The 25,224-nt window shown below is 45.3% G+C and overlaps 1 protein-coding gene across 1 annotated transcript in view; it reads left to right on the forward strand.

The window, feature by feature from the left end:
- ANOS1 (anosmin 1) overlaps nt 1–25,224 on the forward strand; it is a 280,125-nt gene that overhangs the window by 134,146 nt on the left and 120,755 nt on the right. Inside the window, exons 5-6 of the mRNA XM_063955496.1 lie at nt 17,200–17,262; nt 24,494–24,716. Of these exons, the coding sequence (XP_063811566.1) occupies nt 17,200–17,262; nt 24,494–24,716 (286 nt within the window). The remainder of the gene's footprint in view (nt 1–17,199; nt 17,263–24,493; nt 24,717–25,224) is intronic.

Raw genomic sequence — 25,224 nt, forward strand, 5'->3', positions numbered from 1 at the left:
ACCTGATCATAGATGTGCTAAATTTACCACATCTACGATCAGCTTCCCTGACATGCGGCGGGACGTCCAGCACAGGGCTAGTCCACACCGCATGTCAGGCACTGCCCAGTTGCACAAGAACAAAAGCATTGCACAGCGGCAGTGCTTTTGTACTGGTAGAGTAGCTCCCCACCAGCGCAGCTCCTGCGCGCTGGCAGGGAGCTACTGGTCACTGCTCGGGTCGCATCGGCTGTGTGTGATGTCACGCAGCCGCAGCGGCCCGGCTGCCCCCCCCCCAAAGGTCCGGGCATGACTGCTTTGTCTGCACTGCGCCCCTAAATGGCGGCCAAATGCCTCCAGCCCACCCCCTCCCGCTCAGCGACCGCCTCTGCCTGTCAATCAGGCAGAGGCGATCGCAGGGCTAAGACAGCCATTGACTGTCTGGCATGCGCCGGCGTACTGGCGGCACCGGTGCAGTTCAGACTTGATCGCTGCTGTGCGAAGACGCACAGCAGCGATCAGGTCTGAATTAGCCCTATGGTGCGATAGATGCTAATCGTAAGCACACATCGCACCGTGTGTATGCACCTTAAGTGAAAATGTGCATTTTATTTCATTATACTCCACCCAGCGCTGTTTTCTTTTAGTTTTGGGTGGGGTTGTATTTCATGTTCTTTAACGTTGCCTAACGTTTTAGGAAAGCTAAGATGGAGAATGTGATAAACTTTAAAACTCCATTTGTTCTTGAATTATGACGCATCGATACCTTTAAAACTATAAAATGTCAACATAGTCCAACAAGTCATGTCACCCTTAGTGTGTTCTATTGTTATGTCTGGAAAAAGCCATAACATCCACATCATTTGTTTCAACTGTCCACTGGCCTACTAAATGAATTCTGGCACTCCGTCAAAATCAACCAATCAATTTACAAGAACAAGAAGTTTTCACATGGTATCATCTAAATTTTTGAATATGTACACATTTGTCCTGAAATGAACCCATAAATTACTTATTCATTAAATTGAAACTTGGGAACTTATTTTAGAATACACTGTCATATTTTCTATTAAGACCTACATCTAGTAGTTAGCTAACATCTAGTAGATAAAGGTTGTGTACATGAGTACATAGGCAGTACTGTATTTAATTTCATTTCTCCTCTGTTTGAAATGTGAATGTAGCAGCACAGAAATTTGATGGCAGATAAGAACCACTTGGACCGCAAACAGACTTCTGGATATTTCAGAAATAGTCGTGAAAAGGAAGATATTTTTTTCAGGGCTATTTAAGAACAACAACAACAACAAACAATAGAAAGTGTAGATGAGTGAGCTGAAAGTCCTCACTGATTGGCCCCTGTATCTAGAATAAGGATTACAATTGCTGGACAACCCACATTTTACTGTGGGGCTTGGCGATGAAAGGTTATGTTCCCATTTGGATATGTCTACTATTAAGATTTTTTTTCCCATATAATGTATGAGCTTCCATCTTTCCCAGAAGTAACACCCATGTACACAAAACAACTAATGTACAGCATCTCCTTCAGCCTCCATATGATTCATTAAGTTTATGGTACAACAAAAATAGACGGAGTGGCAGGAGTGGGGGTGTCATGAGGAAAAACCTGAAAAAATCTAAATAGTAAATGACAAATATTCACCTTTGTGTTGGTGCAGCCAATTGTTTGCATTGCTGGGGAGGGACTTTCAGGTTAACCAAACAATTGTTTGTGGCACAATATGCACAGCTACCTACATTTTACCAGTGCATCTAAACCAGAGAGTGCAGTTGTTTTACTTGCTTTCTCACAACTATTGTAGTCACAGTTTCCTTTCATTATTAATGTATGCGTTATTGAGACTTGTAGGTAGAGATGTGCAGGTTGAATTTTCCCGTATTAACCCGATTTCAAAAAATGATCTTATTGGCTCTCGGATGTCACGTGTTTTGGATTGCCAATAAGAAAAATCCAGATAAATCCGAACTCTCGTTAATTTTGGCGTTAAGAACCAAGTAAATCCAAACCCACACATCTCTACTTGGAACTAATTGGCACACCTTCTAAAATATCTTGTGTGAAAATTTCAATATATTATTATTGAGTTTTGCTGATTGCAGATACTTTAAGGAAATATAATCTAAATGTTTTTAGTATAATATAAAATTTCACTCTATAAATACTTTAATTATGTGAAAGTGCAAATGTTATGGGAAAGCGACATTGATCCTTGTTTATGTTTGTCTGCCGAGAAGTCCTAAAGGTTAACAAAGTATCTATAATTTCCGAGATTGTTATCTTACAATACCCCTGAGTAGGGAGTTTATCTATAATGTTATTTTTCATTAGTTTTTTCTTAAAGTGATTTTTTTCTCTATTTCACAAAATACCATCCCACTATAACTGCATATTGGTATTCCTTGCATTTTTTTGCATTTTAATCTGCATATAGAATGTTTGAGACTTATAATTGTGCTGGGAATATAATGGACGGTTAGTTTATTCTGCTGTCTGCTGTGGTTGGGAACATTTAAGGACAGCTTCCTTGAAAAGTTTGATTATCTGTATCCTATTGTAAAAATAAGATTTTACTTACCGGTAAATCTATTTCTCGTAGTCCGTAGAGGATGCTGGGGACTCCGTAAGGACTATGGGGAGAGACGGGCTCCGCAGGAGACATGGGCACTTTAAGAAAGAATTTAGTTCCTGGTGTGCACTGGATCCTCCCTCTCTGCCCCTCCTCCAGACCTCAGTTAGAGAACTGTGCCCAGAGGAGATGGACAGTATGAGGAAAGGATTTTTGTTAATCCAAGGGCAAGATTCATACCAGCCACACCAATCACACCGTATAACTTGTGATAACAATCCAGTAAACAGTATGACAATAACATAGCATCAGTTCACGCCCGATGCAACAATAACGTAACCCTTATTGAAGCAATTACTATATACAATTATTGCAGAAGAAGTCCGCACTTGGGACGGGCGCCCAGCATCCTCTACGGACTACGAGAAATAGATTTACCGGTAAGTAAAATCTTATTTTCTCTAACGTCCTAGAGGATGCTGGGGACTCCGTAAGGACCATGGGGATTATACCAAAGCTCCCAAACGGGCGGGAGAGTGCGGATGACTCTGCAGCACCGATTGAGCAAAGTTTTATACAGATGGGGGTGTGGTCTGCGCTCCCTCCAATTGGAGTTTGTCTGTGTTGGATAGGTTATACCAGTGCAGCCCAGGTGCCTAAGAGGAATTCTTTTCAAGTATTCCTCGTTATGGCAATAGCAAATACAGAAAAAACAAGGACCTGTGGCGCTACTTGATATCTAGGAATTTAATGATACATAAAGTTTTATATTCTGTTTATTAAGAACATAGTACTAAGACAAAACAAAATCAGTATTTAAATATTTAAAAGAGAGAGAGAGAGACAGCAATATTTCTATACCGGGGTTGTGGCTTGATAAGCACCCCACAGCACCTGTCTACAATTATTAAAACTCACTGCTCACACACTTAATTGTTCTGCGCTAATTAATATAGCATCCGAGTCTCAGTGATGCTGTTAGTATAAGACAGAGGGGTGGTGGTTTTTATAATTGGAGTATATGTCACAAGTTCATAAAGCCATATGTAAATAATTTAAAACCGTATATAAATGTAACAGTATTCTAATATAACAATTAATACAGGTATATATAAAGTAACTTAATACAATTCACTTAATAAAACACTTAATGAAAACACTTAATAAGATTCTCCCTTTGAGGAAGAGGGCCCTGTGTGCTGAGTCCAAATGAGAGAGCGCGCTCTCTCTCCTTTCTGCCGCAGTGTAGGTCGTGTCTGCTGAGGAAGTAGGTCGTGTCTGCTGAGGAAGTCTGCTTCCCAGTTGTCCACTCTCGGAATGAACACTGCTGACAGTGCGCTTACATGATTCTCCGCCCAGCGAAGAATCCTGGTAGCTTCAGCCATTGCTGCTCTGCTCCTTGTGCCGCCTTGGCGGTTTACATGAGCCACTGCGGTGATGTTGTCTGACTGGATCAGAACTGGTTGGTCGCGAGGTAAGGCCTCCGCTTGATGTAGGGCTTAGTATATGGCCCTTAGTTCCAGGATGTTGATGTGCAGACAAGTCTCTTGACTTGACCAAAGACCCTGGAAATTTCTTCCCTGTGTGACTGCTCCCCATCCTCGGAGGCTTGCATCCGTGGTCACCAGGATCCAATCCTGAATGCCGAATCTGCGGCCCTCGAGAAGGTGAGCACTCTGCAGCCACCACAGGAGCGACACCCTGGCCCTGGGGGACAGGGTGATCAACCGATGCATCTGTAGATGTGATCCGGACCACTTGTCCAACAGATCCCATTGGAAAGTCCTCGCATGGAACTTGAAGGCCACCATCTTTCCCAGGACTCGAGTGCAATGATGCACGGACACCTGTCTTGATTTCAAAAGGTTCCTGACCAGAGTCATAAGTTCCTGGGCTTTTTCTATCGGAAGATAAACCCTTTTCTGGGTCGTGTCCAGAGTCATGCCCAAGAAAGGAAGACGAGTCGTAGGAACCAACTGCGACTTTGGGATATTGAGAATCCAGCCGTGTTGTTGTAACACTTTCAGTGAAAGAGATACGCTGTTCAGCAACTGCTCTCTTGATCTCGCTTTTATGAGGAGATCGTCCAAGTACGGGATAATTGTGACACCCTGCTTGCGCAGGATCACCATCATTTCCGCCATTACCTTGGTGAAAATCCTTGGAGCCGTTGAGAGACCAAACGGCAACGTCTGAAATTGGTAATGACAGTCCTGTACCGCAAATCTTAGGTACGCCTGATGAGGTGGATAAATGGGGACATGAAAGTACGCATCCTTTATGTCCAGTGACACCATAAAATCCCCCCCTTCCAGGCTGGCGATGACCGCTCTTAGCGATTCCATCTTGAACTTGAACCTCTTCAAGTATAGGTTCAGAGATTTTAAATTCAATATGGGTCTGACCGAACCGTCCGGTTTCGTAACCACAAACATGGTCGAATAATAACCCCTTCCCTGTTGAAGGAGGGGAACCTCGACCACCACCTGCTGAAGATACAATTTTTGTATTGCATTTAACACTATCTCCCTCTCTAGGGGGGAAGACGGTAGGGACGATTTGAAAAACCGGCGAGGAGGCACCTCTTCGAATTCCATCTTGTAACCCTGAGACACAATTTCTGTTGCCCAGGGATCCACCTGGGAGTGAACCCACGTGTGGCTGAAATTCCGAAGACACGCCCCCACTGGCCCCGACTCCGCCAGTGGAGCTCCAGCGTCATGCGGTGGATTTTGCAGAGGCCGGGGATGACTTCTGTTCCAGGGAACTAGCTGTATTGTGCAGCTTCTTTCCTCTGCCCCTCCCTCTGGCAAGAAAGGACGCACCTCGGACTTTCTTGTTTCTTTATGAACGAAAGGACTGCATTTGATAATGCGGTGCTCTCTTAGGCTGTGAGGAAAATAAGGCAAAAAATTTGACTTTCCAGCCGTAGCTGTGGAGACCAGGTCCGAGAGACCTTCACCGAACAATTCCTCACCCCTGTAAGGTAAAACCTCCATATGTCGTTTTGAGTCGGCATCACCTGTCCATTGCCGAGTCCACAGGACCCTTCTGGCAGAAATCGAAATAGCGTTTATTCTAGAACCCAGTAGACTAATGTCTCTTTGAGCATCTCTCATATAAAGGACAGCGTCTTTAATATGCCCCAGGGTCAATAAAACAGTATCCCTATCTAGGGTATCAAACTCCTCTGATAAGGTATCAGTCCATGCCGCTACCGCACTACAGACCCAGGCCGACGCAATTGCCGGTCTGAGCAAGGTACCTGAATGTGTATAAATGGACTTCAGGGTACCCTCCTGTTTGCGATCAGCAGCATCCTTGAGGGTAGCCGTATACTGGGATGGCAGGGCTACCTTTTTGGATAAGCGTGTTAAAGCTTTTTCCACCCTCGGGGAGGATTCCCATCGTAACCTGTCCGTTGGCGGGAAAGTATACGCCATAAGAATCCGTTTGGAAATCTGCAGTTTTTTATCTGGAGATTCCCAAGCTTTTTCACATAACTCATTCAGTTCGTGTGAGGGGGGAAAAGTTACCTCAGGTTTCTTTCCCTTATACATATAAACCCTTTTGTCAGGGACAGGGGTTTCCTCTGTGATGTGCAACACCTCCTTAATAGCTATAATCATATATCGGAGTGATTTAGCCAACTTTGGCTGTAACTTTGCATCATCGTAATCGACACTGGAGTCAGAATCCATGTCGGTATCTGTGTCAACAATTTGGGATAGTTGGCGCTTATGAGACCCCGACGGTCCCTGCGACATAGGATCAGGCACGGGTTGAGACCCTGCCTGTCCCAATACATCAGCCTTGTCTAATCTTTTATGCAAGGAATTTACATTATCATTTAAAACCTTCCACATATCCATCCAATCAGATGTCGGCGCCGTCGGCGGAGACACCACATTCATTTGCTCCCGCTCCTCTCCCACATAGCCTTCCACATCAGACATGTCGACACAAGCGTACCAACACACCACACACACAGGGAATGTCCTTTCTGAAGACAGTTCCCCCACGAGGCCCTTTGGAGAGACAGAGAGAGAGTATGCCAGCTCACACCCCAGCGCTATATAACCCAGGAATAACACAGTAACTTAATGTTAACCCAGTAGCTGCTGTTTATATTAGTGATGAGCGCCTGAAATTTTTCGGGTTTTGTGTTTTGGTTTTGGGTTCGGTTCCGCGGCCGTGTTTTGGGTTCGACCGCGTTTTGGCAAAACCTCACCGAATTTTTTTTTGTCGGATTCGGGTGTGTTTTGGATTCGGGTGTTTTTTTCAAAAAACCCTAAAAAACAACTTAAATCATAGAATTTGGGGGTCATTTTGATCCCATATTATTATTAACCTCAAAAACCATAATTTCCACTCATTTTCAGTCTATTCTGAATACCTCACACCTCACAATATTATTTTTAGTCCTAAAATTTGCACCGAGGTCGCTGGATGACTAAGCTAAGCGACCCTAGTGGCCGACACAAACACCTGGCCCATCTAGGAGTGGCACTGCAGTGTCACGGAGGATGTCCCTTCCAAAAAACCCTCCCCAAACAGCACATGACGCAAAGAAAAAAAGAGGCGCAATGAGGTAGCTGTGTGAGTAAGATTAGCGACCCTAGTGGCCGACACAAACACCGGGCCCATTTAGGAGTGGCACTGCAGTGTCACGCAGGATGTCCCTTCCAAAAAACCCTCCCCAAACAGCACATGACGCAAAGAAAAAAAGAGGCGCAATGAGGTAGCTGTGTGAGTAAGATTAGCGACCCTAGTGGCCGACACAAACACCGGGCCCATCTAGGAGTGGCACTGCAGTGTCACGTAGGATGTCCCTTCCAAAAAACCCTCCCCAAACAGCACATGACGCAAAGAAAAAAAGAGGCGCAATGAGGTAGCTGTGTGAGTAAGATTAGCGACCGTAGTGGCCGACACAAACACCGGGCCCATTTAGGAGTGGCACTGCAGTGTCACGCAGGATGTCCCTTCCAAAAAACCCTCCCCAAACAGCACATGACGCAAAGAAAAAAAGAGGCGCAATGAGGTAGCTGTGTGAGTAAGATTAGCGACCCTAGTGGCCGACACAAACACCGGGCCCATCTAGGAGTGGCACTGCAGTGTCACGCAGGATGTCCCTTCCAAAAAACCCTCCCCAAACAGCACATGACGCAAAGAAAAAAAGAGGCGCAATGAGGTAGCTGTGTGAGTAAGATTAGCGACCCTAGTGGCCGACACAAACACCTGGCCCATCTAGGAGTGGCACTGCAGTGTCACGCAGGATGTCCCTTCCAAAAAACCCTCCCCAAACAGCACATGACGCAAAGAAAAAAAGAGGCGCAATGAGGTAGCTGTGTGAGTAAGATTAGCGACCGTAGTGGCCGACACAAACACCGGGCCCATTTAGGAGTGGCACTGCAGTGTCACGCAGGATGTCCCTTCCAAAAAACCCTCCCCAAACAGCACATGACGCAAAGAAAAAAAGAGGCGCAATGAGTTAGCTGTGTGAGTAAGATTAGCGACCCTAGTGGCCGACACAAACACCGGGCCCATTTAGGAGTGGCACTGCAGTGTCACGCAGGATGTCCCTTCCAAAAAACCCTCCCCAAACAGCACATGACGCAAAGAAAAATAAAAGAAAAAAGAGGTGCAAGATGGAATTGTCCTTGGGCCCTCCCACCCACCCTTATGTTGTATAAACAAAACAGGACATGCACACTTTAACCAACCCATCATTTCAGTGACAGGGTCTGCCACACGACTGTGACTGATATGACGGGTTGGTTTGGACCCCCCCCAAAAAAGAAGCAATTAATCTCTCCTTGCACAAACTGGCTCTACAGAGGCAAGATGTCCACCTCATCATCATCCTCCGATATATCACCGTGTACATCCCCCTCCTCACAGATTATCAATTCGTCCCCACTGGAATCCACCATCTCAGCTCCCTGTGTACTTTGTGGAGGCAATTGCTGCTGGTCAATGTCTCCGCGGAGGAATTGATTATAATTCATTTTAATGAACATCATCTTCTCCACATTTTCTGGATGTAACCTCGTACGCCGATTGCTGACAAGGTGAGCGGCGGCACTAAACACTCTTTCGGAGTACACACTTGTGGGAGGGCAACTTAGGTAGAATAAAGCCAGTTTGTGCAAGGGCCTCCAAATTGCCTCTTTTTCCTGCCAGTATAAGTATGGACTGTGTGACGTGCCTACTTGGATGCGGTCACTCATATAATCCTCCACCATTCTTTCAATGGGGAGAGAATCATATGCAGTGACAGTAGACGACATGTCCGTAATCGTTGTCAGGTCCTTCAGTCCGGACCAGATGTCAGCATCAGCAGTCGCTCCAGACTGCCCTGCATCACCGCCAGCGGGTGGGCTCGGAATTCTGAGCCTTTTCCTCGCACCCCCAGTTGCGGGAGAATGTGAAGGAGGAGATGTTGACAGGTCGCGTTCCGCTTGACTTGACAATTTTCTCACCAGCAGGTCTTTCAACCCCAGCAGACTTGTGTCTGCCGGAAAGAGAGATCCAAGGTAGGCTTTAAATCTAGGATCGAGCATGGTGGCCAAAATGTAGTGCTCTGATTTCAACAGATTGACCACCCGTGAATCCTTGTTAAGCGAATTAAGGGCTCCATCCACAAGTCCCACATGCCTAGCGGAATCGCTCCGTGTTAGCTCCTCCTTCAATGTCTCCAGCTTCTTCTGCAAAAGCCTGATGAGGGGAATGACCTGACTCAGGCTGGCAGTGTCTGAACTGACTTCACGTGTGGCAAGTTCAAAGGGCAGCAGAACCTTGCACAACGTTGAAATCATTCTCCACTGCGCTTGAGACAGGTGCATTCCACCTCCTATATCGTGCTCAATTGTATAGGCTTGAATGGCCTTTTGCTGCTCCTCCAACCTCTGAAGCATATAGAGGGTTGAATTCCACCTCATTACCACTTCTTGCTTTAGATGATGGCAGGGCAGGTTCAGTAGTTTTTGGTGGTGCTCCAGTCTTCTGTACGTGGTGCCTGTACGCCGAAAGTGTCCCGCAATTCTTCTGGCCACCGACAGCATCTCTTGCACGCCCCTGTCGTTTTTTAAATAATTCTGCACCACCAAATTCAAGGTATGTGCAAAACATGGGACGTGCTGGAATTTGCCCATATTTAATGCACACACAATATTGCTGGCGTTGTCCGATGCCACAAATCCACAGGAGAGTCCAATTGGGGTAAGCCATTCCGCGATGATCTTCCTCAGTTGCCGTAAGAGGTTTTCAGCTGTGTGCGTATTCTGGAAAGCGGTGATACAAAGCGTAGCCTGCCTAGGAAAGAGTTGGCGTTTGCGAGATGCTGCTACTGGTGCCGCCGCTGCTGTTCTTGCGGCGGGAGTCCATACATCTACCCAGTGGGCTGTCACAGTCATATAGTCCTGACCCTGCCCTGCTCCACTTGTCCACATGTCCGTGGTTAAGTGGACATTGGGTACAGCTGCATTTTTTAGGACACTGGTGACTCTTTTTCTGAGGTCTGTGTACATTTTCGGTATCGCCTGCCTAGAGAAATGGAACCTAGATGGTATTTGGTACCAGGGACACAGTACCTCCAACAAGTCTCTTGTTGGCTCTGCAGTAATGATGGATACCGGAACCACGTTTCTCACCACCCAGGATGCCAAGGCCTCAGTTATCCGCTTTGCAGTAGGATGACTGCTGTGATATTTCATCTTCCTCGCAAAGGACTGTTGGACAGTCAATTGCTTGGTGGAAGTAGTAAAAGTGGTCTTACGACTTCCCCTCTGGGATGACCATCGACTCCCAGCAGCAACAACAGCAGCGCCAGCAGCAGTAGGCGTTACACGCAAGGATGCATCGGAGGAATCCCAGGCAGGAGAGGAATCATCAGAATTGCCAGTGACATGGCCTGCAGGACTATTGGCATTCCTGGGGAAGGAGGAAATTGACACTGAGGGAGTTGGTGGGGTGGTTTGCGTGAGCTTGGTTACAAGAGGAAGGGATTTACTGGTCAGTGGACTGCTTCCGCTGTCACCCAAAGTTTTTGAACTTGTCACTGACTTATTATGAATGCGCTGCAGGTGACGTATAAGGGAGGATGTTCCGAGGTGGTTAACGTCCTTACCCCTACTTATTACAGCTTGACAAAGGGAACACACGGCTTGACACCTGTTGTCCGCATTTCTGTTGAAATACCTCCACACCGAAGAGCTGATTTTTTTGGTATTTTCACCAGGCATGTCAACGGCCATATTCCTCCCACGGACAACAGGTGTCTCCCCGGGTGCCTGACTTAAACAAACCACCTCACCATCAGAATCCTCCTGGTCAATTTCCTCCCCAGCGCCTGCAACACCCATATCCTCCTCATCCTGGTGTACTTCAACACTGACATCTTCAATCTGACTATCAGGAACTGGACTGCGGGTGCTCCTTCCAGCACTTGCAGGGGGCGTGCAAATGGTGGAAGGCGCATGCTCTTCACGTCCAGTGTTGGGAAGGTCAGGCATCGCAACCGACACAATTGGACTCTCCTTGTGGATTTGGGATTTCGAAGAACGCACAGTTCTTTGCGGTGCTACTGCTTTTGCCAGCTTGAGTCTTTTCATTTTTCTAGCGAGAGGCTGAGTGCCTCCATCCTCATGTGAAGCTGAACCACTAGCCATGAACATAGGCCAGGGCCTCAGCCGTTCCTTGCCACTCTGTGTGGTAAATGGCATATTGGCAAGTTTACGCTTCTCCTCCGACAATTTTATTTTAGGTTTTGGAGTCCTTTTTTTACTGATATTTTGTGTTTTGGATTTGACATGCTCTGTACTATGACATTGGGCATCGGCCTTGGCAGACGACGTTGCTGGCATTTCATCGTCTCGGCCATGACTAGTGGCAGCAGCTTCAGCACGAGGTGGAAGTGGATCTTGATCTTTCCCTAATTTTGGAACCTCAACATTTTTGTTCTCCATATTTTAATAGGCACAACTAAAAGGCACCTCAGGTAAACAATGGAGATGGATGGATACTAGTATACAATTATGGACGGACTGCCGAGTGCCGACACAGAGGTAGCTACAGCCGTGGACTACCGTACTGTACTGTGTCTGCTGCTAATATAGACTGGTTGATAAAGAGATGTAGTAGTATGTATGTATAAAGAAGAAAGAAAAAAAAACCACGGGTAGGTGGTATACAATTATGGACGGACTGCCGAGTGCCGACACAGAGGTAGCTACAGCCGTGAACTACCGTACTGTACTGTGTCTGCTGCTAATATAGACTGGTTGATAAAGAGATGTAGTAGTATGTATGTATAAAGAAGAAAGAAAAAAAAACCACGGGTAGGTGGTATACAATTATGGACGGACTGCCGAGTGCCGACACAGAGGTAGCTACAGCCGTGGACTACCGTACTGTACTGTGTCTGCTGCTAATATAGACTGGTTGATAAAGAGATGTAGTAGTATGTATGTATAAAGAAGAAAGAAAAAAAAACCACGGGTAGGTGGTATACAATTATGGACGGACTGCCGAGTGCCGACACAGAGGTAGCTACAGCCGTGAACTACCGTACTGTACTGTGTCTGCTGCTAATATAGACTGGTTGATAAAGAGATGTAGTAGTATGTATGTATAAAGAAGAAAGAAAAAAAAAACCACGGGTAGGTGGTATACAATTATGGACGGACTGCCGAGTGCCGACACAGAGGTAGCTACAGCCGTGGACTACCGTACTGTACTGTGTCTGCTGCTAATATAGACTGGTTGATAAAGAGATGTAGTAGTATGTATGTATAAAGAAGAAAGAAAAAAAAACCTCGGGTAGGTGGTATACAATTATGGACGGACTGCCGAGTGCCGACACAGAGGTAGCTACAGCCGTGAACTACCGTACTGTACTGTGTCTGCTGCTAATATAGACTGGTTGATAAAGAGATGTAGTAGTATGTATGTATAAAGAAGAAAGAAATAAAAAACAACGGGTAGGTGGTATACAATTATGGATGGACTGCCGAGTGCCGACACAGAGGTAGCTACAGCCGTGAACTACCGTACTGTGTCTGCTGCGACTGGATGATAAATAATGATATAAAAAATATATATATATCACTACTGCAGCCGGACAGGTATATATTATATAATGACGGACCTGCTGGACACTGTCTGTCAGCAGAATGAGTTTTTTATAGAATAAAAAAAAAAACACCACACAAGTGAAGTCACACGACGAGTGTTTAACTTTTTCAGGCAATCACAATATAGTATACTACTAACTATACTGGTGGTCAGTGTGGTCAGGTCACTGGTCAGTCACACTGGCAGTGGCACTCCTGCAGCAAAAGTGTGCACTGTTTAATTTTAATATAATATGTACTCCTGGCTCCTGCTATAACCTATAACTGGCACTGCAGTGCTCCCCAGTCTCCCCCACAATTATAAGCTGTGTGAGCTGAGCACAGTCAGATATATATACATAGATGATGCAGCACACTGGGCTGAGCAGTGCACACAGATATGGTATGTGACTGAGTCACTGTGTGTATCGTTTTTTTCAGGCAGAGAACGGATATATTAAATAAAACAAAACTGCACTGTCTGGTGGTCACTGTGGTCAGTCACTACTAAACTCTGCACTCTCTACACTTCTACAGTACTCCTAAGCTCCAGTAAATCAGGTCAATCTCTCTCTCTCTCTCTTCTAATCTAAATGGAGAGGACGCCAGCCACGTCCTCTCCCTATCAATCTCAATGCACGTGTGAAAATGGCGGCGACGCGCGGCTCCTTATATAGAATCCGAGTCTCGCGAGAATCCGACAGCGTCATGATGACGTTCGGGCGCGCTCGGGTTAACCGAGCAAGGCGGGAGGATCCGAGTCTGCTCGGACCCGTGAAAAAAACCATGAAGTTCGGGCGGGTTCGGATTCAGAGAAACCGAACCCGCTCATCTCTAGTTTATATACTTTTTTGCGCCTAATTATGTGCCCCCCCCCTCTCTTTTCAACCCTCTTCTACCGTGTATCAGCAGGGGAGAGCCTGGGGAGCTTCCTCTCAGCGTGCTGTGGAGAAAAAATGGCGCTGGTGAGTGCTGAGGGAGTATGTGTAGGTGTGTGGAGCAACGGCGCACAGCTGCAGTGCTGTGCGTTACCTCCAGTGAATTTCACGAAGTCTTCTGCCGCCTGTGAAATCTTCTTGCTTCTCATACTCACCCAGCTTTAGTCTTCCGGCTCTGCGAGGGGGACGGCGGCGCGGCTCTGGGACGGACGGCGAGGGTGAGATCCTGCGTACCGATCCCTCTGGAGCTAATGGTGTCCAGTAGCCTAAGAAGCAGGACCTAGCTTCAGAGAGTAGGGCTGCTTCTCTCCCCTCAGTCCCACGATGCAGGGAGTCTGTTGCCAGCAGAGCTCCCTGAAAATAAAAAACTTAACAAAAAACTTTCTATCAGCAAACTCAGGAGAGCTCACTGAAAAGCACCCAGCTCCTCTGGGCACAGAATCAAACTGAGGTCTGGAGGAGGGGCAGAGAGGGAGGAGCCAGTGCACACCAGGAACTATATTCTTTCTTTAAGTGCGCATGTCTCCTGCGGAGCCCGTCTCCCCATGGTCCTTACGGAGTCCCCAGCATCCTCTAGGACGTTAGAGAAATAAGAGTGAAGAGCGTGGATTGCTGGACTGTTTTCTTTTAATGAGTTACAATTCCTAAAACATATTTAAGTTGTAATTTCAGGATAAATTCCTCTTCAGGGATTTGTTTTTCCTAAAGCAATTGGCTCTGCCGTTGATTAGTGTTGTAGTATAACCATCATTGGGGGTAATTCCAAGTTGATCGCAGCAGGAATTTTTTAGCAGTTGGGCAAAACCATGTGCACTGCAGGGGTGGCAGATATAACATGTGCAGAGAGAGTTAGATTTGGGTGGGTTATTTTGTTTCTGTGCAGGGTAAATACTGGCTGCTTTATTTTTACACTGCAAATTAGATTGCAGATTGAACACACCACACCCAAATCTAACTCTCTCTGCACATGTTAAATCTGCCTCCCTGCAGTGCACATGGTTTTGCCCAACTGCTAACAAAATTCCTGCTGCGATCAACTTGGAATTACCCCCATTGTTACATGTATACAACATGTTAAGATCAACACTGGACCTCATTCAGAGTTGGATGCAAATGCAAAAGTAAATTGGTATAAGATAAAAAACAATGCGTTTTGCTACCTATTCAGAGTTGTACGTATATTTCCTTCTGTGCATAGGTAGAAATCCCCATACTAGAAACTATAGCAGAAGCGTCAGGAATATGGTGGGAGGTGTGGCTTCACTGTCGTACACATTACAGTAAATGGCAAACAATTGTAATTAAGAAGTAACCAAGTCTCTTGGAAACCAATCAAATAAGACGCAAGTAGAAAATTTAACTTTTTAAGGTCTACACTAATAAATTAGCAGTCTTCTCCTACCCAAACAGAGTAGGAGACATGCTTTATTTATATAATTGAAAAATTAATGTTCAGTACACTGTAATCCTGGAAGATCAAAGTGGCAGTGACTGGATTGACTTCCTGCAAGTCATGTCTCTCAAATAGTCCTTTAAGGTGCTGTCTTAGTAGCATTACTGTACTTTGGCTGCATGTACATATTCCCTCCAACTTCCTCATCCTGCTGCGACTCCTACCTGCCTGTGGAGACAATCAGCACATGTCAGCTGGGTACTGGCACCTGCAGAATGGATCTCACAGGTGCCCTGACCAGCACATGCCCACAATTGGTGGCCGGACTGTGGATGCACAAAACACCAGCTTTTATGGACTGCATTGGCTGCAGCCCATAGAAGCCGGATTGTGCTGCATGAAAGGCAGGGAGTGGCTTCTTACTGAAATCATGCTCTCTGCCATTTGCTGCCTGGTCTGGCAGTACCAGAAGGGGAAAACACCTCCTCCTGGGGCTGCCTGTAGTGCCTGTGACTGACAGGTAGAACTTCCAGTAGGAAGTGACACTGAGCTGAACTGGTGGATTTTACTGCAGTCCTGCTGGCCATAGGTAAAATCCACTACTACCCCCATCCCAGACCCCTTGTCATAAAGACTCATCAATGCAACTTGCCTGGATTTTTAAAGCGCCAATTATTTACAAGTAGGGCTGGATATGGGCTGTTGGCAGGGTCAGATTAACAATGGGGTGAATGGAGCTCCAGCTCCAGGCCTCCACATAAAAATAGGCCCATCATCATAGCAGCATAATGAGCAGTATCCACCAGCTGGCCACATGGTTGGCTATAAATCATGTCTATTAAGATTGCATTTCTATTTGTCTTACAAATGTATGCAATTTTTTTTATATTTTTACATATTTAGAGGGACATTGGAGCTGATAGTGTAGGGGATGTACACGCCCACATGGCTCTTGCCATACCCACACATCACTGACCACACCTCCCCTGTTTCTGACAATAAGCCCATGAAATTTTCAGCTCCAGGCCCATATGGCTCCTAAATCCGTTCCTGGCTGTTGGGAGCCCCAGGTAACGGAGATTGTGGGGGCCCCCACTACTGAAATTGCTTGCAAAGTCCGCCCCCTCCTCCCGAGAGACACAGACGGCTCCCCTCCTGACACATACTCTCTCAGACTGAGCATCACCTACGAAGAGCAGCAGCAGGGACAGCGCGCCTCAGCAGCACATGCCGGCTAATCACAGTCACTGTCTCGCAGGATTTCCCTGTCCCGGGAGACTGACCGTGCCGGAGGAGCACCTCAGCGGTTGTTGTTACTGAACAGCTGAGCCACTAGAGGGAGACTTCGAATCAAAATGGAGTGTGTGGGGGCCCCAGTCACTCCTACCTTAATCCGGCATTGTTTACAAGGCAAAACCAGGTCACTTTTACCTTAGAAATGGATGCCACTTTAAAAATGTGGGCAGACTCACAGATATTCACGAAATAGCTTGCACCTTGCAGGCTATTACATATTGCCCATAGTATTTACTATGTATTAAATAAAAACACTGGAGCCAATGTTTTGTGTATTGTTATCATTCTATCTATCTATCTATCTGTCTGTCTGTCTGTCTGTCTGTCTGTCTGTCTGTCTGTCTGTCTGTCTATCTATCTATCTATCTATCTATCTATCTATCTATCTATCTATCTATCTTTAAACCCCCTGCAATGAAGTCTGGACCAGTTGGCACTTGTTAAGTGCGGGTTTCTGAATGCAGATTGACAGTAGGTCATGCAGTCTTGTCCCATTGATGTCAGCTTTTTAAGCTATAAATAATTAAATCTGTTAATTGACAATACAGGAACGCCATGATAGAATTTCAGATGGATACAATTTCCTTTAAGCATCGAAAAAATATAATAAGCTTTGTGAAATAACCATTTGAATACATTTTAAAATAAATGTTTCCAGGGTGTACTATATGTCAGGTATTACACTCGGGTAACCTCTCAGCCTGCAGGAGTCAGGGAACATTTACTGACAGATGCCCAGGGAGTCACACTATTTATTATATGTAATACTGTTATGTCTGCCGCTGTTGTTTTTTCCTGGTTTAGAGTATTACATTCCCAAGAAATAAAAATAAAACACATGCTGCAAAATGACAACCATTTGACTAAGTGTTTGTTCAATCTTTTAACAGTGCTTGGAACCATGCAAGGAAACCTGGGATTTGAGAAAGAATAGCTGCCAAAGTCTCTGTGAGGTATGTCATATTTATTTTGGGCAAGGAAAGACATTTCTCTCATGAAAGATGCCATGCAAAAATACAAGAGCTTCTTGCCCTTCATGTGGGTGATTTAGGATTCATTTAGGTTCCTGTAGAGCTTTTACTGTCATTTATGTAAAATATAGATATCGGAAATGTTTCCAGAGTCATTCCGTCCCCTTCATCTGCCTGAGGTAGCAGTTGTATGAAAGAAATAGGGACAGGGAGAAAGGATACTCCCTCAGTTATATATATTTCAATCCATTCTCATTTGCCTACTGTTATAGGGGTAGATTCAATCTCGATGATGTTTGGCTGCACACATAGCACTACAGAGATTGCTGATCAGTTGTGTCATTCAATGCTCCTTCTTTCAATCAGTTCTTTCAGAGTTGCCGATGACAGGGGAGATTGCAAATCGTATCTCTTCGCACTATCTGAAAAGGACAGACATACTGAAAAACAGCAGATAGTAGGTAGCAAGTATGTAGGTTTATACAGATATAGCCTTACGCTGCTCCTCACCTGTCAGTGTTTCGCGTTCCGGCGGCCAATAGATGGCACCCGATGGAGCAATTCAAATGTTGCTCTGTTCGGACGTGCACAGCCGCTGACGTTGACATTACTGTTATGCTGTTCCGTCATTTTGACGGGCTGGTAACTAGTATTAGATAATTCTGCACATACAATATTATTATTAACCTTTATTTATTGAGCACATGTTACATATTAAGCAGAGCTTACAGAGTTTTATTAATTTTTAGTCTCTTCCACAGTGAAGCATATCATTGAAATTTTATATCACACATACACTAGGGCAGGCATGTCCAAACTGCGGCCCTCCAGCTGTTGTGAAACTACATATCCCAGCATGCCCTGACACAGTTTTGCTGTCAGAGAATGCTAAAGCTGTGTCAGGGCATGCTGGGATGTGTAGTTTCTCAACAGCTGGAGGGCCGCAGTTTGGACATGCCTGCACTAGGGTTAAAATTGCCAGAAACAGCAACCAACCAGTATGTTTCAGAACTGTGAGAGGAAATCAGAACACCTGTAGGACACCCACAAAAACATGGGGAAATTAATATACAAGGATGGTGTATTGGCCAGTATAGAAGCCATATCCCCAATACGGTCAGTAAGCAATTGGCACCCTGATGTATTACAGTCATTCAGCACAATCGCCAATGACTTGGGCAATTATATGACAACTGTAGAGGCTCAATTTTTTACGTATCTGTAATATTTATGCACACTTCTGTTTAAGGTTACTTGGAAAATAATTTACTTCCCTTATTTAAATGAGAAAGATCAGTCTGGAGGGAAATCAGATATTGCTGCTAGACTCAGACATTGGGGTATATTCAATTACAGTCGAAACTGCCATCTTGTCAGAAAGACGGCAGTTTTCGGCTTTTTAAGGTCAGAAGGGGTTCCAACCTATTCAGTCCCCCCTCAGTTTTCCGACAAGTCAAAAAATTTGACTTGTTGGGAAGCACGTGGATCGGCGGAATAGCATGCTTCTGACGTAAACGGGTCCAAATTCGACAGTTTTTGGTCCCGTTTCCAATCTCAATCCGGGCTGTAGGGGCAGCAGGGCACAGGTACCTCTATAGCAGGGTGTCCCCTCGGCCAGGCTCCTCACTCCCGGCAGCGCACCATAGCCTCCAGTGACAGTACACCCCGTCCGCCGCTGACAGTGCACCCCATCTTGCGCTGATAGCGCACCACGTACTGCCGCTGACAGCGCACCCCATCCTGCCGCTGACAGTGCACCCTGTCGTGCCACTGATAGCGCATCCCTTCCTGCCGCTGACAGCGCTCCACCTCCTGCCACTGACAGCACACCCCAGCCTGCCGCTCTACAGCATTCCCCCTTCTGCCGCTGACAGTGCACCCCATCCTGCCGCTGACAGCGCTCCCCCTCCTGCCAATGACAGCGCTCCCCCTCCTGCCGCTGACAGGGCACCCCGTCCTGCCACTGATAGCGCACTCCGTCCTGCCGCTGACAGCGCTCCCAGTCCGCCGCTGACAGAGCTCCCAGTCCGCCGCTGACAGTCAGATTTGGCCGCTCATTGAATAGGGCTTGTCAGATCCATTCCGACAAATGCATGTTGGAATGAATCTGACTTTTTGAATATACCCCATAGGCTCACACACTGTCAGCATTTTATATAAGGGGGGAGAAGGAGGGAGAGGATATCACAGTGAAAACAGCTGAGAGGGGCATTCCAAAGACTCTCTGCTCATTACATCATGTGCTGTGGTTGCCATGGAAGTCACATAAAACTGTGGGAAAATCAGAAGAATTATCAATCATTAATAGTAATCTAAAGAGACAAAAGATAACAGGAAATTTTGAAGATGATTCTTAAAGCTTGTTTCAGTGATGTGTTAAAAAAGACATTGATTTTTTTTCATGCGCTTGCCGCTTTAAAAATGTAACTTTCCTGTGTGCCAGTGATACTGTAATGGTTTAGCCAAGAAGTTTTTTTCTGCCTAAAAAAGCAGCAGTGCTGTTACTGTCACTCCTCTATGAAACTCTTCTTTCATGCAAGCAAAGGTACATTACATGAAGGAGCAACTTTGATAACCCAGAAGTAAAGAGCTTGAAAGTGGCCCAGCAGAGTGAGATAGAGGAGTTCCTGATTTGACATTGTAGACCTGTGGAAATAGAGCATCACCGGAGTACAAAGAAGAATTTATTTGATATTTTGTAATTTGCTTTTATTCCACCCAAGATTTGGGTGGAAGTTGTCTTTATGCAAAGAGTTCGGTAGAGAATGCCAGCAGTCGGGATGCCAGTGGCCAGTATACCGACAGCGGTGTCTCGACAATCACAATCCTGACAAAGGAAGGTACCCAAATGTTCCCCTAACCCTCCCTCCCTGCAGCCTGAACCAAACCCCCCTCACCCCGTGCGCAGCCTAAACCTAACCCCCCTGGCCCGAGCCTAACCCTAACACTCCCCCCCCCCCTTAGTCTAAACCTAACATCGCCCCCCCCCCCACGGCTTATATCTCCAGTGTCCCAGTATTTGCTCGTTCGGGATCCTGGCGGTCAGGATTCTAGTTCCAGGCAGGTGACCCTATTCGCATACCCTCCAACTGTACCTTTTTGGCAGGTACAGTACCTTTTTTTTATGGTCTGTACCGATTTCTGCCTTTCCAAACTTCCATTAAAAGTATAGGAAAAGGTTTCACCAGTGGCCACGCCGCTTTTCTAACTTGTATCGGTTTTTGTGTATAACATGTTGGAGGGTATGTATTCGGGATGCCGGTGTCAACATTCTGAGTAGTGTCGGGATCCCATCGTCGGTATTTCGATTGCTGGGATCACGACTGCCAGGATCTTGACTGGATCCCGTGCAAACACATGACTGCATGGCACAATACAAACATAATTGAAGTGATTTTAAATAAGATAACCAATATTCCTTTATGAGTTACTTTTCTGCACAAATATACTGCATACTATTTTATTTACCATATTTCCTTTGCTCTTAATATGTTCTTTGATACTGCGTGACTGCAGTAAGACACACCACCATTAATAACGCAACATTGCTATTTTACCTATTTTTGGTAGACACTTTGGCCCTCATTCCGAGTTGTTCGCTCGTTATTTTCCTTCGCATCGGTGCGATTTTCCGCTAACTGCGCATGCGCAATGTTCGCACTTCGGCTGCGCCAAGTAAATTTGCTAAGAAGTTTGGTATTTTACTCACGGCATTACAAGGTTTTTTCCTCGTTCTGGTGATCATAGTGTGATTGACAGGAAGTGGGTGTTTCTGGACGGAAACTGTCCGTTTTATGGGAGTGTGTGAAAAAACGCTGCCGTTTCTGGGAAAAACGCGGGAGTGGCTGGAGAAACGGGGGAGTGGCTGGGCGAACGCTGGGTGTGTTTGTGACGTCAAACCAGGAACGACAAGCACTGAACTGATCGCAGTGGAAGAGTAAGTCTCGAGCTACTCAGAAACTGCTAAGAAAAATCTTTTCGCTATATTGCGAATACTTCGTTCGCAATTCTGCTAAGCTAAGATTCACTCCCAGAGGGCGGCGGCTTAGCATGTGCACTGCTGCGAAAAGCGGCTAGCGAGCGAACAACTCGGAATGGGGGCCGTAAGCTACCTAACAGTGGGCCTGATTCAGAAGCGGACGCGGTACCGATGTTGGGTGATTATTTGCACATGTGTGAAAAGCCTAGGAAACACTAACTGCGCGTGCATGTAAGGTATACGATGGTGTATGCATTTGTGTACGACATCTGTGATCCATGGGCGGTTAAGGGTGCAGCTGGAAAGTGGCCTAAATTCTTTGCAAAAAAAGGAGGAATGGGTATATTATGGGAGCACCATGGGTGTGTTTCGGCATGCAGATACTGTGCTAGGCAGGGGCTGCTCGATGAGTTCATATTGCCACCGATGGTGCATCAGTAGTGGAATAATCAGATCCACTAGCGCACAAATACGCAAAGTTGGCATGGCAGAGTTTCCTCAGTCCATCACAAGGGAAACACTTACATTGGCATTTGCAGATTTTCATATCCGTGAGAAATTGCAGCCACGCCGGATCTGCGTGCACCTCTGTAGCAGGCCCGGTGCTCTCTTCTGCCAGCCAACAGTTGCACAGCAGCTGTAGACTTAGACTAAGCAATTCTCAGTAAACATCTTCCTGATTAGTGATTGAACTTAAATATAGAACTTCAAAGACTAGTAATGAAGAGCAAAACACTTAAGCCTGAGAAAAAAGCTGCAAAACAGAGCAAGAAAGAGAAGGCCACGGGGCAAATTAGACCCCAAGGGATAATAAACAGTTTTAATTAACTAGCTGCAAATTCACAACTCACAAAAGACCTTTTGCCTTCATGTGTGTGCTGCTTATAAATGAAATAATTTAAGTACCAATACACTTACAGCAAACTGCAATTGGTTTTATTTATAAATACTGTATTAATAATATTCGCATTTATATATGGAACATTTTGGGATCTTATATGAACTGAAGAGAGTTGACAAAAGGTTTTCATCACAGTGGCGGTATTTGTTCTCAAGCACAACAGACTTCCTGTCAGAAAGACTATCTCAGTCTGAAATAGCTCATATGACAGGGCTGCAGATTACATTGAAATATATAAGGTTACAGTACATACAAGTCAAATATGTTAACTCCTAGCGTATGGGAACTGTCGGCTATCTTGTAGGATAGACAAATCCTTATCCATATGTTTTAGCTTCAGTTGACCTTTAATAATGTGAAACATAACATAACTGTCCCCTAATTAAGTAGTTGTCAGTTTGAAGAAAAGAAAACTAATTCATGACATGATTAGACATAGAAGCTATCTGCCTCTCCGTCCATAATAACACCAATAATAATTGATACAACACCAAGCAATGGAGAGAAGTTAGCCACAGACGTTCATTTATTATTCAACATCCAACTGCCACCAAATGGGAAAACTTAGTGGCCTCTTATCCAAGAGTCATGTAACCAATGCCCACACCAACTGGCCACCTGACCCTCTCTCCTGATGACATACATACTACCAGAACCACAGCCCAGCCAGTTCCCAAAGTTCTACTTGGGACACTGCAGAGGTCAAACATATAAAAATGATTGCATTGTGATAAGTAAATCACAGTCCATTTCCACTTTTTCAGTTGGAATTTTAGATGCAATCGAAATGCTTATTGCTCTGCATTGCCTGCACTTGCGTTCACCCGTTTCTGCGCATGTCCATTGCAAATTCATGTAAGATACACTAAGTAAATGGGCGTATGTTCAAGTCTGCATCGGCCCCAATGTGTCTTTAGAGTTATACTCAATTAGCAGCAGTTAATTACCGCAGGCTAATTGATCTGCTGGGGCTATTCAGTTAGAGTCCACAGTAGCCCCCGATCAGCCTACAGGCTGCACATACTGCAACGCAGATTTTTGTTCAAGCCTGGGGCTTGAACAGAAATCCATGCTAACTGTCCTGATCACGGGTACCGCGAACATGTTAATCCTTGGCTCTGGGAATTTATCTCAGATTCTACGTGTTAATGCTCGTTAGCAGGTCATTAACCTCCCAAGGAAATAGGGCTGTAATTGAATAACCTGTGGTCTTTAAAGCCCGAGGCTACCATGGAAAACACGTAAAAATAGTCAATCCAGGGGCACTGCAGCCGTAAGCAGCAAAAGACTGAAAAATAGGTCACCAACCTATACAACAGATACAAAATATACAAAATGGGGTAGACGTTACAGTCCAAATTTCAAATCCAGTGAATATCCATCAGTGTTCCTCGTGATGAATCATAGGAAAAAAAGGAGAGAATATATACAGATGGAGCCACCTTTATCTTGGCCTTTAATAGAATAAATTGAGCCAGGGCAGTCGGACTTAATCCCCTGCTGTAATGACTTAATCCCCTGATGTATTGTTCTGTCTGTATTGTATTTCAGCTGAGAACAATAGATGAAGGGTTTATGCTAATAAACCATGGTGTGTCTAGGCGCAGCACAGAAGGCAAGATAACTGTGGCTCCATCTGTATAGTGTAATAATGTCAGATGATAAAAATAGACCCGGAGTGTTAATTCCTTTCTGTCAAAAAGGTGTAAAGAGTCCACTTCCAAATGAGATTCCACTCCAGATAAGACTCAGAAACCCAGAATCCTCTTCTATGTCACCACACACTCAGTGAATGGAATAGTGGGATGCTTACATGTATGTTTATTTTTTGTAAACAGCCACTGTGCCCATAAAGGTATCTTTATCCCTTCTCGCCTTTTGGTAGGGGAAAGTTGCATCCATGTAACACAGGACAGTCAAGCAGCAAAAAATACAAATTTATTAAAATTATTAAAAAACATACAAGAGGTCTGAATTACATTATGGTTCAATCCAAATTGCACAGACGGGAACACCAGATGTGACCTGGGTCTATACAGGTATAGTCCCCTGTGTTTATGAACCCTTAATGCCGTACCTCATAAAAAATACACTATTTTTCTACGCGTTTTGACGCTCTGCTGCGCCTTTTTCAAGATGAGTGTCAAAAGGTGAAAAAAGGGGCCTCCATATATGGCCAAAGATACTGCCGTCAACCAAATCTGATTACCACCCTATTCCTGCTGTGGTAAATTACTGCATCTAATTGAATCCTACTCATAGTATAGAGTTGTAGAACTTTAAGCTATCACAGGTAACAGTAAAGTGTAATGCTGTAATGCTGTTTTTTTCAGCCGCTGTTTCCCAAGAAACATTATGAATGTTTAACCAGCTGCGAATTTCTCAAATCCGTCTCGTCAGTGAAGCAAGGTGATTGCCCTGCTCCGGAGAAAGCCAGCGGATTTGCTGCTGCCTGTGTGGAAAGCTGCGATGCTGATAATGAATGCTCTGGGGTAAAGAAGTGCTGTTCCAATGGTTGCGGCCATACATGCCAAGTACCTAAAAACTTGTACAAAGGTAAGGCTGTTAGGATGTTTTTGCATTATCATGGTGTCAGAAGCAAAGCCTTGTGTGCAGTAAGTTGTAGCATTATTTCTTCTGGTTTAGTTTAGTTATGTTGTAGTATGCTTCGGTCAGTGGTGGTCATTCCGAGTTGTTCGCTAGCTGCATTCGGTCGTTGTGCAGCGATGAGGCAAAAAAAGTCACTTCTGCGCATGTGTACGCAGCGCAATACACACTCGTGACATACTATTACAACGAACAATGTAGTTTCACACAGGGTCTAGCGAGGCATTTCAGTCGCAGTGCTTGCCGCAGAGTAATTGACATGAAGTGGGCATTTCTGGGTGTCAACTGACCGTTTTCAGGGAGTGGTCAGAAAAACGCAGGTGTGCCAGGAAAAACGCAGGCGTGGCTGGGCGAACGCCTGTGGCTGGGCGTGTTTGTGACGTCAAAACAGGAACTGAACAGTCTGAAGTGATCGCAAGCGCTGAGTAGACTTAGAGCTACTCAGAAACTGCACAAA

This window comes from Pseudophryne corroboree, chromosome 2 (genome assembly GCF_028390025.1).
Source record: "Pseudophryne corroboree isolate aPseCor3 chromosome 2, aPseCor3.hap2, whole genome shotgun sequence".
Taxonomy (NCBI): Eukaryota; Metazoa; Chordata; class Amphibia; order Anura; family Myobatrachidae; genus Pseudophryne; species Pseudophryne corroboree.